Source organism: Carcharhinus amblyrhynchos, chromosome 5 (genome assembly GCF_965287045.1).
Source record: "Carcharhinus amblyrhynchos chromosome 5, sCarAmb.v2.hapA, whole genome shotgun sequence".
NCBI lineage: Eukaryota > Metazoa > Chordata > Chondrichthyes > Carcharhiniformes > Carcharhinidae > Carcharhinus > Carcharhinus amblyrhynchos.
This window is the reverse complement of record NC_137328.1, coordinates 57114721-57130882: the sequence shown is the minus strand read 5'-3', so window position 1 is coordinate 57130882 and position 16162 is coordinate 57114721. Positions and strand designations below refer to the sequence as shown.

The window sequence follows — 16162 nt, the reverse complement described above, 5'->3', positions numbered from 1 at the left end:
ATGATAGATACCAGGCAGAAATGATAGAACACAGGATGGAGAAAGAACGCATTGAGGAGGGCCTGGGGCTGCAGGAAACTGAAAAAAAAGGATTATGATAAGTGTTCAGAAAGAATCAAATTTGCAGTCTAAAAGAAAATCACAACTCAACAGCAGGGAAAACTATTTTTATCTTGGAGTTTTTTTTTAAGAATAAATCTTTGTTCAGTTCAAAATTTTCTTTTGTTTTATGCAACGAAAACAAATATTTCCAGGTTGAATTTGGTTTTGGATTTTAGACTAAAAAATTGTTCTAGTCTGTTCCAGTGAAGCACCTTGAACTTCATCTCCCAGTTTTAAAGAGTATTCCTACTGCACTGTTCAGATTCCATCAATGGACAACTTTTCCTGTGGCAGATTTGTCAGGGAAATCAAAGTGATATATTTTGTAGTTAATTTAAAAATCACAGCAAAATGTATTTACATTGTACAACTTCATTGTCTTTTGAGTCTTTACATCCACAATGCCAGAGAATAAACTTTCATCCATCAATTTGAACCAGACTCAGCTGAAGGAATAGTATTCTAAGGTGCTACACTCTTAAGGGATTATTTATGCCGAAGGGTGAAAAGAGGCACTAAATGGATGCAGTGCTAATGAGATAGGTCTGTTTAAAAGTCTGTGTTTAATAGTGTGTCTTCATCATCATCATTACACTGTAATATTGGTAACTCTAGCATCATCCTTCCACAAGTAATTGTCTTGGGCACCATCAAGCACATTCAATATTCCACATTTTAGAAATGACCTTTGACAAAAGGGCATCAAGTTCAATCCACTCATCTATGATCCATAGACACAATGCTCCTAGTAAGGGCTCACATATTTCTGCCCTTGGTGAATGTCTATTTGTCTCCCAAAGTTCAGCTGTTCCACATCTTTCGGGCACTGTCTTTGATAGGTTTATTTATACACATAAGCATAAGATCACAAGGAATAACTGCCACATTGGTGGTGGTTGACCTGGACTATATATCATCGAAAAGGTAAGACTCAAACATGTCCCAGATGAGCAAACGTTTTTATTTGCATAGTCCTCCTGATTCCAGTTTCCACACTTCATTGAGCCATTTCTTGCAACTCCCTTCATCCATTCAGCCTTTCTCGTGAACATGGATGACAACATCAGTTTCACTCCCATTTCCACTGTAAGCGAATCGATACACATTTTTCTCTCAATGAAAATGGTGGAATTTGAAGATTTTAGCGTCAAGTTCAGGTGACAGAGACTGAACCAAAATGTGCCTTTTCACTTTCCTTGTGCACCACTTGGCACAAAGTGGAATTCTGAAATGTCATCTTTTTTTGAAGCATAGTGTCGGCTAACTCCATGGGTGATAATATAACCATTTTGCTGATACACATTAACCCATTTTAACACTATTTTCTCCAGCTTAAATTGAGCTGCGTACTTATTATTCCTTCTCAGAGACATCATGATAGCTCATGTGGCAAAACATTGGTGTTGTTGATTAGCTGGGAGATTACTGCGAGAATTTGGAGGGGCAAAATCTAGAGGTGCTCGCAAGTGCCATTTAGCAAATTAACCAAAATAATTACCGATAAGCAATAAATAATCACAACGTAATTTTATCCTTGAAAACGAGGGTCAACTTAATTAAGATTTTTTTTAGGCCAAATGTCAGGGGGTTGACTTTTATACCAGATCAAATATCTGCGTTTTACAAATAGAAACAGTATTTCAAACCACAATGGAGTAAAATTAAGGGAGCAATTCTCCCAGCCCACTGTGCTGGCCAGGGAACATCAGCAGGCTTCCCGCTGGGCGCCACATTTCCATTTGTCTGCACCCACCAGATTTCCGACATCATCAGCTCCATGCGAGAAATCAGCGCTGTGCGCTTCACTCCAGTGGGGTTTACAACAGCTCCCCACTAGCAGGGACCTGGTGACCCAACCCCACTGGAGTAAAGGGGGGCTTCCAAAAGTAAGGGGTAAGGGCAGGGTGCCCCTGGGCATTGCCAGCTGGTCCCGCCAGCCTGGCCCCAGCACTGCATAAAGGGACAAACTGGCAATGCTCAGGGCTCACACCTTGGCACTGCCCACCGGTCATCAGGCAGTGCCAAGAGGGTGACAGAGGGGACAGGGTCTGTAGGGGGGGCAATCAGTGGAGTTGGCGGGTCCTGCTGCCACTCAGTGACAGAGGGAGGGAGGCCAGCAATCGAGGCCAGGCATCGGGTTTCGGTGGTGGAGGATGGTGGGGAGAAGCGGGGGGAGGTTTGAGATAGGGGCAGGCCTCAGAGCTGGCCTGGACACATCTGGGAGACCAGCAATTGGGTTGTGCAGGGATCACATGGCCAGCGATATGGGTTCATGGGGCCGGCCAGCGATCAAGCTGCTGGCAGCAGGACGACTGCACATATGCCAATCTCAACACTGACAGATTGGCGCATGTGCAGTGGCCCACTCAGCACTATGCTGCAGGCCTCACCCCTGGGAATAAGCCTCGCCCACTGATTCTTAGCAAAATTCCCACTCAGGCACTCTATGATGCACATAGTGTGGGAGATCCTGTTTTTTTCAGTGGGATTTACTCCAGTTTTTATGCGAATTCGGTACTTAGAATTTTTTTTTGGAGAATCCCACCCAAAATGTTTTAAACGAAAACATGAACAACTTAAAAGGAAAAAAGAATGTAAATCTCAGCATTTTTATTTCAAACCCTTTGCATAGTGATAACCCTTAGGAGCTTTAAAATTACATAATACGACAAAAAGATACCAGGTGTATAAGCTTAACATTTCAAAATCGCGGCAACCTATGAATTCCAAGCACTGATAAGATATAATTGGAAGTACAAAACCAACTACAATTTCTTCAGTCAATGTATTAGTAAAATTTTAATAAATGTGTTCATTTTTAATTGTGATTCAGAAACGCTATTGAAAACAGAAGCACTTGGAACATAAACCACCTCATTGATGCCAAGGACAACAAAGGAGCTGAAGTCCGATGTGAATTGATCTTATTTTCCAATTCAAGACGTTACTGAGATGATTAATCCAAGACCAGAAGCAGTACCAGCTCGTGCTAGGAACTCTACTGTAACAATAAAATTAAACATTGAGCCTAATTGATTTTTTTAAACAGCCAGTGAAATCTTTGTTAATAAATTAGTATGTTTCAGTTTACAGGACCTCTTGTCTTACAACTCAATATAGCACAGATCATTCAAGAGAAATTGGTTTAGTTATTTCAGTCTCTTGACTTACAATATATATTTTCCAACGCACTTTTACAGTAAAGCCATACAACATAATGAAGAATTGCAGAATAATTGTAATATGTTTGTATACAATATAGCCATTACTTCAACAACTACTACTTTTAATCAGAGAAAATGTCCTTTTGCTGTGGTTGAGGATCATGTGTCCACTCCCAACTGACAAACAAAGCCAAAAGAGATGGTGAGGAAACATTACCTGGGCCCTGGAGCATTTTGTGCCTTTTCTCCTTGAAAGGTACATGCTCCACTTTTTCAATGACTCAACAAATTTATCCACTGAGTAGCTAAGTCACATTGGCCAAGAAAAATAGTATAAAACTTGGTCTGTGCTGCATTAGCTAATGTTATCTAGGACAACAATAAATGCTCAGAATTTGACCTCATTGTCCCTGGTTTCTCGATCCTGAATATCAAACAGCAGCTCTAATTATATGTGTGGGTATGTATGACAACATCAGCAAAAGGCAGGATCTGGATGGATAGTGATACTGTTCAGAATCAAATAACCGTTCAACACTCACTGCCTTGACTTGCAAAAAAGACCAGCACACCATTATTCAAATATATCAAGCTACTTAAATTGTAAGCTTCTGCACACTCAGGCAGAATCTATAAATGCCACAGCTTCATAGAGTGACAAATGTGCTATTCTCCTTTTACATTTGACACTACCTAGTTGGAAGGCAACAATTTACATTGGATTTAAATTCCAGGCAGGAAACCAGGGTGTAGGGAGGGATGGTGATATGTGGTGACAACAGTCTTCCTTTCCAGGAGTCTCCATGGAATGCCGCAACAGATTTTGACCATTGTGCATCAATTGCATTTTGCCCTGCCCTTGCCTGTGCATTTCTGGAAGCTGCCTTCCGGAAACGCACTGTAAAAGAAAGCTGGCTGGGATCAGGCAGGTCAAAATCACAAGGTTAGATAGCACCATGTTTGTGTGTGTTTGAACGGATGAGGAATTGGGAGGGAGCTGTTACCAAGAAAACATAATCATTAGCGAGCATTTCAGAAGCAGTTGAGTTGAGATGGGGCAAGGTTATGGAAGTAGAATTAGACAGTCCTAGTACTGACACAAATATGTAGTTAGAGGCTCAACTCCAGGTAAAATGTGACATCAAGATTGTGAACAGTCTGCTCTAGTCTTGGACCGCTGCCAGGGAGAAGAACAGAGTCGGTATCTAGGGAATAGAGTTGGGAATGGAGTTGAATTCTTCCCAATATTTAATTGGAGGAAGTTTATGTTTATCAAATACTGGGCGTCAGTCTGATAATTTAGCAACAGTGGGGTAGTTGTAAATGATGGTGGTGAGATAGAGCTGGGCGATGTCAATGCACATGTGAAAATTAACAATGTTTTAGCATGATGTCGCTAAGGGGAAGGATGTGGAGAAAACATAGGGAGGGTTCAAAGATAGATCCTTGAGAAACACCAAAGGTAGCAATAAAAACAAAGTGCAGGAAAACCTTAGCAGATCTGGCAGCATCTACAGAGATAGAAATGGAGTTAATGTTCCAAGTCCAAAATGACTCTTTTTCAGTTCCAGCATTCGATAAGATTATGGCTAATTTGATTGTGGCTTGAACACCACTCTCCTGCCTGTTCCTCCTAACCCTTAATTGCCTTGTAACCAAAAATCTATCTAACTCAGCTTTGAGCATATTCAATGACCCAGCCTCCACTGTTCTTTAAGGAAGATGATTCTAAAGATGAGTAACCCTCAGAAAAGAATTCCTCTCCTTTACTGGGGTAATTTGAAGGGCCCTTTCTTTATAAAACGTGCCCCCTAGTTCCAGATTCCCCCACAAGTGGAAACATCCTCTCAGCATCCACCCAATCAAGCACCCTCAGAATATGATGCGTCCGATTCTCCCATCCCGACATGCATGCGTTCCCGACAGCTGGAGAGCAAGCGCTGTCGGGACCACGCTGGAAACCGGCGGGAAGTTAAGGTAAGTGATTTAAATCTATTTTAAAGGTCATTATCAGGCCCAGGAATGAATTCTCCGGGCCTGATAGCATCTCCCACCCCACCAGGAGTATTTCACTCCGGCGGGGTTTAGAGTAGCTCCTCACGTTCGGGGAACCGAGACCCCACTGGAGTGAAGGGGGGATAACAACAGCTCCCCGGGGATTGGGCAGAAGGGGATAGGGCCCCCTGGGCATGGGCACCCTGCCAGTGCCAGCCCGTGGCCCCTGGCATTGACCAAGGGGCAAAGTGCCCATGCCAGGGGCCACCTTGGCACTGCCCACCGGTGCCACTCTGCAGATAGGATTGGTGTGGGCTGAAGGGAGGCCAGCAATCAGGGCACGCTGAGGAGAGGTGGTCTGCCTCCCTGGAGGGATGACAGGAATCATCACTGCTTGGTGGTGGTAGTGGTGGGAGGGGAGGGGGGGTGGAGGGGGATGGAAAGAGTCAGGACTGGCCCTGAAACACTTGTGTGGGCCATGATTGGACTGTGGAGAGTGTCACGAGGGGCAGCAGTGAGAGCTTCCTGGGCTGGCCAGTGATTGTGCTGGCCAGCAAGTGCAATCTGACAGATTGGGGCCACTGCACTTGTGCTCCCCCAAGCTTTTAAAGATATTCACAAATGTGACCTCTACATTGCACAGAGTGTGGGAGATTCGCATCTGAACTCCCACTGAAAAAACAATTGTGAATTACACCACTTTTCCTGTCAATTCAGCGCTTAAAAGTCTTTTGGGAGAACCACTCCCAATGTTTCATTTCGATCATTCTTCTAAACTCCAATTAATATAAGGCCAAACCTACTCAATCTTTCCCTATAAGACAATTCTTCCTCCCAGGAATAAGCCTAGTGAACTTTGTCTGAACTGCTTCCTTTGCCAGTATATCTTCCTTATGCAAGGAGACAAAAACTACACAAAGTAGCCCAGATGTAGTGTCACCAATTGCCTGATACAGTTGTGGCAAGAGTTCCCTACGTTATACTCCATCCCCCTTGCAGTAAAGGTCAACATTTCACTTGCCTTCCTAATTTAATTATGCTAACATTTTATGGCTCATGTACAAGGACAGCTACATTCTACTGCACTGCAACATTGTGCAGTCTCTCTCCATTTAAAAGGACCTTTCTAGAATCCAAAGAGTTTAGGAAAGCCAATGCATCAATTATCTCTGCAGAAACTTCCTTTAAGATCCTAGGATGCAGACCATCAGGTTTAAAGGACCTGTAAACCTTTAGTCCCATTAGCTTTTCATCGAGTGATTGTTCTAAGTTCCTCCATCCTTTGTGTCCCCTGCTTTTCTATTATTCTCAGTTTATTTTCATTGTAACTTAGTTGCAGTGTTTGTGTAAGTCTACTTGTGACACTAATAAATAAATAGTTTTTTGTGTTTTCTTCTGTGAAGGCAGGTTAAAAAAATACTTTTCAAAGTCTCTGCTCTTCCCTTGTTACCATTATTAATTCTCCAATTTAACTGCCTAAAGAAACCAATGTTCATTTTAGCTGCTCTTTTCCTTTTTATATACTTGTATCACTGTCTGTTTTTAAATTCCTCACTAATTTCTCATACGCTAATTTCTCCCTTTATTGGCTTTCTAATTTTTTCCCAACCTTTTGGACTACCAATAATCTTTGCAGCATTATCCATCTTTCCTTTCAATTTGATATCATCCTTAACTTCTTTGGTTAATCACTAATGGTGCACCCTTCTCAAGTCTTTCTTTCTCACTGTGGTATATCTCTGCTGAGAGTTATGAAACGGCTCCTTAAATGTCTGTCTATACTTCACTGTCATCTTACCTTTTAATCTATTTCCTCACTTCACTTTAGCCAATTCTATTATCACAATTGCCTTTATTGAAGGCATTTGTTTCAGACTCAAAATTACCACCCTCAAAATGAATGCAAAATTCTATCATGTTATGATCACTCTGATCTTTTTACTTGAACTCCCCACTCACCTGATGAAGGAACAGCACTCCGAAAGCTAGTGGCATTTACTTCCAAATAAGCCTGTTGGACTTTAACCTGATGTTGTGCGACTTCTTATTGTGTTTACCCCAGTTCAATACCAGCATCTCCACATCATCACTACATATTACCAGGTCTAAAATAGCCTTTTCCCTGATTGGTTCAAAAACATATTGATCTCGGAAACCATCCTGATTACACTCAATGACCTCATCTTCTAAGCTACCTTTATCAATTTCATTGGTCCATTCTATGGGAAGATTAAAACCTGCAACAATTATTTCTTTTAAGCCCCCATTATTTAATCTGCATTCTGCTCTGTCTTTTATCTACTGCCAGGGGGTTTACAAACCACTCCCACTGGTAACTTCTTGCCTTTGTTATTTCTTAACTCCACTCAAAATGATTCAACATTTTGATCCTTCTTGAAACCATGAACATTTCTCACTCCATACTGATTTCATCCTTTATTAACAGAATCATCCCATCTCAGGAAGAATCTTCCTGTCTTCCTGAAATATCAGAAAACCTTGAATGTTCTGGTCCCAGCCATGATCACTTTGCAACTATGCATCTGTAAAGGCTATCATAGCATACTCACTTATTTCCAGTTGTGCTATCAATTCATTCATCTTGTTACAAATCCCATGTGCATTCAAGTAAAAAATCTTTAATTCTGCCTTTTTAACAGTTTTCCCAACTATGACCTAATATCATGGCACATTCTTATATCTGTACATGCTGTCCGCTCCTGTTACATTCTAGGCATCATCCTTACATCACTATCCTGCATTAATACCTTCTTCTTTCTCTTTAACTTTCTCACATGAACTCTCCCCCACTCTAAAGTCCTCACAGTAGCCTTAGTCATTTAACTCACAGCACACAGATACCAGCACATTTCAGGGGAAGGCCATCCCACAAATATAGCTCCCTCTTTCCCTAATGCTGCAGCCAGCGCCCCACAAATCAAAACCCACTTCTCATGCACCCATCTTTGAGACATGCATTCAACTCTCTGATCTTAAATACTTTATGCTAAATTGCTTATAGCTCAAGCAGTAATCCAGAGAGAGACAAGAGAATGACATAATGGAGATTCAGAATGAGTCCCAAACACTTACAGTGCCAGAAACTGATAGAACAAATCCCATGCTCATGTACAGTTCCATTGATAGGCTCAGAAAGTGACCCAACACTCATACTGCACCAGAAAAAGATACAGACTGATTATGAAGCAGAGGGTGGGGGCAGTCCCTTCTGGTGGTGCACCACTTCATCAGTGCTGGCCCTCCAGTGATGCAGCATTCTTTTGGTGCTAGCTGTCCAGCGATGCAGCCCTTCCAAGTCATGGAGCTGCGGTGCAAGTCACTGAGAAAGGATAGAGTCTCTCAACCATGTCCAGTCCTCCACACCCGATTATCCCACCATCTGGAGGGGTCGCAGAACTACCTTCTCCTGCTGCAATCACTGTGAGGGACAACGCTACAGGAAGAGCTGGGATATATCACAGGACTTTTCCTTCAAGGTATGGCAGTCTTCATTGTAGAATCCCTGGGCTCAGCCTCGCACAACACCATTAGCTTCCAATTCTGGGGCAGATGGAGCAATGTCAACTCTTACCACAAATCTGTTACAGATTCCACTGAAATCTGTGTGGTTAAGGTAAACAGCCTGCAGTACAGCACAATTTTTATTTAGATATAAGAGGGTGCTGCATTGAGAAATGCAAGGGGAAAAAGTACACTGAGCATGCTGCTGCATTCTTCTCCTGTCCCCAAAACTGCATGGTCATAGTTACCTCAAAATTCATTTAGAATAATAACTGGTGGCTACTCTTTAGGGTGGTTATTTCAGTAGGAGGAGAGGAAGTGAAAACAGGGAACTACAGGCCAGTTACCCTGACATCAGTTGTCAAAAAAAATTTGGAATCTATTGTCTTACGTATTTTTTAATTTGTCCTTCAGTTGTGAACATCGCTGGTAAGGCCAGCATTTGTTGCCTATTTGTATTTGCCTTTGAGAAGGTGGTGCTGAGCCACCTTCTTGAACCATTGGTGCAGGTGCACCCACAGTGCTGTTGGGCAGGGGTTCCAGGATTTTGACCCAGCAGAGCTGGAACAGCACTGTAGTTCCAAATCAGGGTGGTGTGTAATTTGGAGAAGTTTACAGATGGTGGTGCTCCTAAAGTACATACTGCTTTTGCTGTCCTAGGTGATAGGGATCAAGGATGAGGAAAGTACCATGCAAGCATTGGCAAATTTATTGCTATGCATCTTCTTGATGATACACACTGCTGCCATGTTGACAGAGGAATTGAATGGCTTATGGGGTGGTACCAATCAGACTGTTTTGTCCTGAATGCTGTCCAGCCTCAGGTGTTATTGATGGGGTATTCATCCAGGCAAGTAAAGAGTATTCCATCACATTCCTGACTTTTGCCTTGTAGATGGTGGTAAGACTTTGAAGGGTGAGTCACGAGGCGAGTTACTTCCCAATCTCTGACCTATTAACCTAACCACAGTATTTAAGTACTTGATCCAGTTAAGGTTCTGGTCATTGGTGACCCAATTGTATTGATAGCAGGGGTGTTAGCAATGGGAAATCCATTGGAGAGAAGATTAAGTTCTCTATTATTTGAGATGGTCAATGCCTGGAACTTGGTACAAATGCTACTTGCCATTATCAAGCTGAATGTTGTTCAGGCCTGACAGCATTTGAACAAAGACTGTTTCATTTTCTGAGTTGAATGATACTGAACGTTGTGCAATCATCAGCACCCACAACTGAAAGTCATTGATGAAGCATCTGAAGAAGGTTTGTATTAGCATGCTGCCCTGAGGTTTTCTTGAAGTGATGTCCTGGATTTGAGATGATTGACCTCCCACAATCATAACCATCTACCTTGTGCTAAGTATGACTCCAACCAGGAAAACTTTCCTTGATTCACATTGACTTCAATATGTCTAGGGTTTCTTTTTTAAGTTTAAGTTTATTTATTAGTGTCACAAGTAGGCTTACATTAATACTGCAACGAAGTTACTATGAAAATCCCCTAGTTGGCACATTCTGGCACCTGTTTGGGTACATGGAAGGAGAATTTAATATGGCCAATGTATCTAATCACCATGCCTTTTGGGCTGTGGGAGGAAACATGTTTGTGTGGGATCCAGAGGAAACCCACACAAACATGGGGAGAACATGCAGACTTTACACAAACATGACCCAAGCAGGAATTAAACCATGCCCTTGGCGCTGTGAGGCAGCAGAGCTAACCACTGTGCCGCCCCACTTTCCCTTCTGGAATTCAGCTCCCTTTTTCATGTCTAGACATAGGCTGCAATGATACCTAGAGCTGAGTTGGCTTTTCAGAACCCAAACTAAGCATTGCTGAACAGCTTATTCGTGAGTAAGTCACTGGACAGCACTGCCAACAACATCTTTTATCTGATGATTGAGAGCAGAATACAGGGGTGATAATTTTTTTGTCGCAAGATGTACCTGGGAAATTTTCCACATTGTTAGGTAGAGTCAAATTTCTGCAGCAAGTTTATTATATATCTACCACGTACATATCACAACTTCATGCCAATCAATGCATTTCAAAGAAGTAGTAGATAGTGAAAATATGCTTCTGTGAAGCTAACAGCAGTCTGCATTTTTTGGATATTAGATATTTAACTGCACGTCCTTGCTTGAAGTTGTATCATTTACACACCAATTACCCTCACTATTACTTTGACAGCAAAATCTGGGCCAATCCTTTTAAAACACGAATGGTTTTATGCAAATTCAAATTTAGATATATGTATACTATTTCTTTTGACTTTACATTATTCAACTTTCATTATTTTAATTTTTATTCTTGTATTAAATTTGCACCTATTCTGATCATATTATAAATTGTCAATTGTTCGATGCCTGACATACCCCATCTACTCTGATCTCAAATATATTGACAATAAAGAATCCTAAATCATACAAACCAAGATGATCTTAACTTCCTACTCTAGTGAACGCTTAGTTATCTAACACTCCTGAAGGATTGTTGAGTGTTCTGATTTAAGCACTTCACACTTCTTCAGTGTGAATGAACAGTTGGAGAAATGCATTCTGTACATATTGCAGCTTATGTTAGCCCTAGTCGCAAGTACAAGTGCAGATTCCTACTTCCCCCGTGACCACTGTAACTTCTCCCCAGTTAAAATTTCTCTTAAATTTCCCTCTCTCTCTTTTGTCGGTGATAACTCATGGATACTTCTTGAAGGTAATTGTTTATACTGGGATATGGTGCAGGAATGCTAGCAGCTTCTAGTGGCTTACTCCAAAGAATGATTTTAATGTGTAAGGCTATACAGTGAGTATTCAAAGGCTATCTGACCACAGGGACATCATAGTCGATCTCAATCCAACCTTCAATTGATGACCATGCATGCATAACCTCCATTACAGTCACTCAGGTGATCAGGGGCAAAGTTGCCTTTTGCCACTCTCCTTAATTGATAGAAATTGAAGTCTGTTGTAGGGCGTGTAGATCCTCCTGATTGAGATAAGTTAACTTAGGGTAGGAACTTAGAACATAAGAACTAGGAGTAGGAATAGGCAATTTAGGCCCTAGAGCCTGCACTGCCATTTAACACGATCATGGCTGATCTCAACTCTTCTTTCCTGTCCATTTATCTTAGGCCTTCAAACTGTTATTAAGTAAAAATCTGTTCACCACTTCCTTAAATTTACTCAATGTCCCGATAGCCACTATACTCTGGGGTAGTGAATTCCACAGACTCACGATCCTTTAAGAGGAGTAACTTCTCCTCGTCTTTTCTTTAACTCTGCTACTCCTTATCCTAAAACTATGACCTCCTGTTCTAGATTGTACATCTACTTTGTCAATCCCCCTTATAATTTTGTACATTTCATTTGATCTCTGTCATTCTTTCTGAACTCCATGGAGTATAGACCTAAACAGCCCAATCTCTATAAGATAAACCCCTCATCTTTGGAATCAATCTAGTGAACCTCCTCTAAACCGCCTCCAGTGCAACTGCATCCCTTCTCAAATAAGGGGACCAGAACTCCATACAATATTGTAAGTGTGGTTTTTGTACAACAGCAGCAACACTTCACTACTTATATATTTTATTCCTTTAACAATAATGCCAAGATTACATTTGCCTTCCTTATTACCTGCTGTACCTGCATACTAATTATCTGCAATTCATGCACAAGTAAATCCAGATACTCCTGTGCCAAAGCTTCTCTTCATTTAAATAATATTTTGTCTTTATATTTTTCTTACCAAAATTGATAACCTCACACTTATTATGTTAAACTCCATCTGCCCAAATTTTGTCCCATTTACTTAGCCTAACCATATCCAACTTATTATCCCACCAATTTTAGCTTCAGCTTCAAATTTGACTATGACACCTACTATACCTGCGTCCAAGTTATTCATGATGTGGGTATGCCGGTGTTGGACTGGCATAAACACAGTGAAAAGTCTGACAACACCAGGTTTTAGTCCAACCTATTTATTTGATAATATACTCACAAGCTTTCGGGGTTAGCCCCTTCGTCAGGTGAATGGAGAGTTCTGGCCTCAGACAGAGCATATAAAGCACAGACAGTTTATCAGCCACTTCAGGTCTTGAACAGCAGGTTAGGTGTAAGGATTCGCATTCTAATCAGTAATCTCTAAACTGTCTGTGCTTTATATGCTCTGTCTGAGGCCAGAACTCTCCATTCACCTGACGAAGCGGCTAACCCCGAAAGCTTGTGAGTATATTATCAAATAAATAGGTTGGACTAAAACCTGGTGTTGTCAGACTTTTCACTCCAAGTTATTAACATAGATCGTAAATAGTTGGGGCCTGAGGACCAAACCTTGTGGCACACCACTCGTTACATCTTGCCAACCAGAAAAAGACCCATTTATCCCAATGCTCTGCTTTATGTTAGTTAGCCAATCCTCTATTCAAGCTAATAAATTATCCTTAATCCCATGTGAACTAACTTCATGTATTAAATTTTTGTGTGGCATTTTTTGTATAAGTCTGTCTTGGTCTGAGTGGTTTACGATTCTATGCGGTGTGGTACACGGCCAGCGAGCATTTATCTATAATATAATTGGAATGCTTGGTTTATATTACAATTTTGCAATCACTCCAGGCATCTGTTAGCTATATGCACTGTACCCGTTCTATTTGTTACATAAATAACAGATATGCTAGAATGTCAAAAGTTAGGATATTAAATCAAGGACCTTGAAGGCATTTGCGCAGTTTCCCAGAGAGTGAAAATAGGATGGTAATGTTACTGGACTAGTATTCAAAAGTCCAGAGAATGAGTGCAAATCCTACTGTAGTAACTGAGAATTTGAATACACTTGTCAAAAACTGTGTAAATAAAAATCTGGCATCAGTAAAAATGACCATGAAGATGTCAAACTGCCATAAATACCCAACTGGGTCACTCATGGCCTTTAGGGAAGGAAACTTACAAACCTTACTTAGCTTTGTCTACATGTGACAAGATAAATTTTCCTGTCCCGCTCATAAGAATTGTCATGGGTAGGACGGACAATTTGATGGAAAGGTCCATTGGCCTCAGGAAGGAAGTCCCATACCAGAGCAGGCAGGATCAGAAAATACCATTAAAGTTCTACATAAATGTAGCTGACTCTTAACTGCTCTCTAAAGTGGCCTGCAAGCCATTTCATTGCATTAAACTATTTCAAGATCGATGTGGTTCAACAAAGAGCAACTAGGGGTTGGCAATAAATGCCAGCCTTGCCAGCAACTCCCACAGCCTGAGAATGAATTGAAATGAAAGTCTAGATTTATGTAAATTCCAGCTCTCTTCAAGCACTCTGTTTTCCATTGAAATGCTCTGTATGAGTGCATAAAATAAAAACAAAGCAGTGAAATAAATGATCACTTCAGATCTTACAGAAGTATTTCCTTCTCTCAAGTAGCATTAATGTGGATTAACAAAAAGTGTATTGGCCTTGGGTTTGGATAACAATTAGAAAATCATACTTCCCAATCATACTTAGACACAAAGTCAGTTACAATAATAGATTTCACATTTGAATGATATTATGAAAAGGAATCTTGACCCATTTTGATGTTGGCTCTAATGTATCAGAATACAAATGATTAAGCCAGCTCCAGACCACCTTTGGAAGACCAACTTTACAAAGTATTTACAAAGGTAACTACAATGATAACTATGAATCACCAAAAATAAAAGCCACTTAAAAGAAAATACTTCAGAATGTTGATTAACAACTATATTAATTTGCAATTACAAGGATGTAAACTGTTTGATAAATTAATTATTCATAGTTTAATCTACTCAGGATGGATGGTAAGGGTATTATTTCAAATAAATGAACATGAAGTTCTGTGTAATTTCTGTTAGCTGGCATGGATTTACCAATCAAAGTCTGTACATCGTTGTAATGCTAATTTTATACAAAATGGGATATTAGTAAGGTAAACTATCCAATGTTGCCAAAATACAATGGTAACACAAGTGGGGAAATACTTATAAATATATGTATGTCTTAAATGTGGTGAAATCGAAACAACCAGGATATTTCTGAAATGTATTCCCGTTGTGTTTAATGTGATCTGAGGCTTCAATGAAAACACTCTTTATTACTGTGACTACGCAATACTGATACATTAAAAATGCATTTATCTTAAACTCATATATCACAGACCACTGGAAGATAATTCACATGTTGCAAATAAAGCGCAAAAAAGGCAAAGATAAAACAAATCCTCCACACACGAAGGCACGATCATTCCAACCAGCGTTCAGAAATCGAGGGGTTTGAAATATTAAAAATTGGATATGCACGGTAAACCCACAAAAAAACACGTGCTTCTCATGCAATGCATACAAATAAATATTACCTTTCCATTTTAAAAATATACACATTTTCAGCTGAGTGAAAGCCTATACCGGTAAATGTACCGCGACCAAAGGACATACTGATTATGAATGGCAAAAATTAATCGTTATCATTTCGATCACAACATCATTGTAATAATAATTTTATCATTGTTACTCTGTAATACAATACGGGAGGATGGAGAAAAAATCCGAGTCTTTAACCTTTGCCAATAATAAAATTAATTGGCTGTTCATCGTGTAATTTCAATTTACGTTTATTGTGGAATAATATTACTTCATCACGAGAAAACGAACAAAAGGTTTTGTGGGAGCTCAGAATTAAATAAACAAATTACTCGTGCCTCGAGTAGAAAACCTCTCCAAGCACAAAAGAACCTTTCGAGTAGTTTATTTGTGGCAGGATTTTCTCAATGTTGAACCCATCAGCCCCATGACTGTACCTGAATAATACAAGGTAGTTCAGTGTCATCCAGCAGTCTGATGGTACATTTGATCTCTTGGCTTAAGGACTTGATACTTGAACTGCGAAAGCGGAGCATTTTCATTCTTCCCCTTCTAATTCCTCTTGAGTTAACCAGAGAAGCCGTCAACCTGGAAAACAAACATCTCTCGACTACACCGAGGAAGCCTTGGGCGTGGATGGTACTCTGAAGAAAACACTAGCACATGGAGAAGAATGCGTCAAGCGGACTCTCCTGTCAGACATTCATTCAACATTTCGCTGACATTTATACAGCAATTTAGGGAGAACGGTGGAGACTCCAACAAGAGAATTTGTAAAGAGGAAGTGGTGAATAATGCCAGGGTGTCAGTCACACACTGCTGGCTGGCCCTGTGTGTGTGTGAGAGAGCTGCAGTTCAGTGTGCCTGCCGGCTGGAAGGGACGAAAGATGCTCTCTGTTGTATTGATCCAGCTCCTCCTCGCTCAGCACGCGCGCGCGCTCAGGCGGGAGGGAACGCGCGGCGCGGCCCCGAGCGCCGGGACTCAGCCAATCACAGCGCTCCGT

The 16162-nt window shown here is 40.9% G+C and overlaps 1 protein-coding gene across 2 annotated transcripts in view; it reads right to left on the bottom strand.

Moving 5' to 3' along the window:
• Positions 1 to 15845, bottom strand: part of frmd3 (FERM domain containing 3) — a 186172-nt gene extending 170327 nt beyond the window's left edge. For both annotated transcript variants that reach the window (XM_080189680.1, XM_080189681.1), the window contains exon 1: positions 15596 to 15845. In XM_080189680.1, coding sequence (XP_080045806.1) covers positions 15596 to 15700 — 105 coding nt within the window. In that variant the 5' untranslated portion in view covers positions 15701 to 15845. The remainder of the gene's footprint in view (positions 1 to 15595) is intronic.
• Between the last annotated feature and the right edge of the window lie 317 nt (positions 15846 to 16162).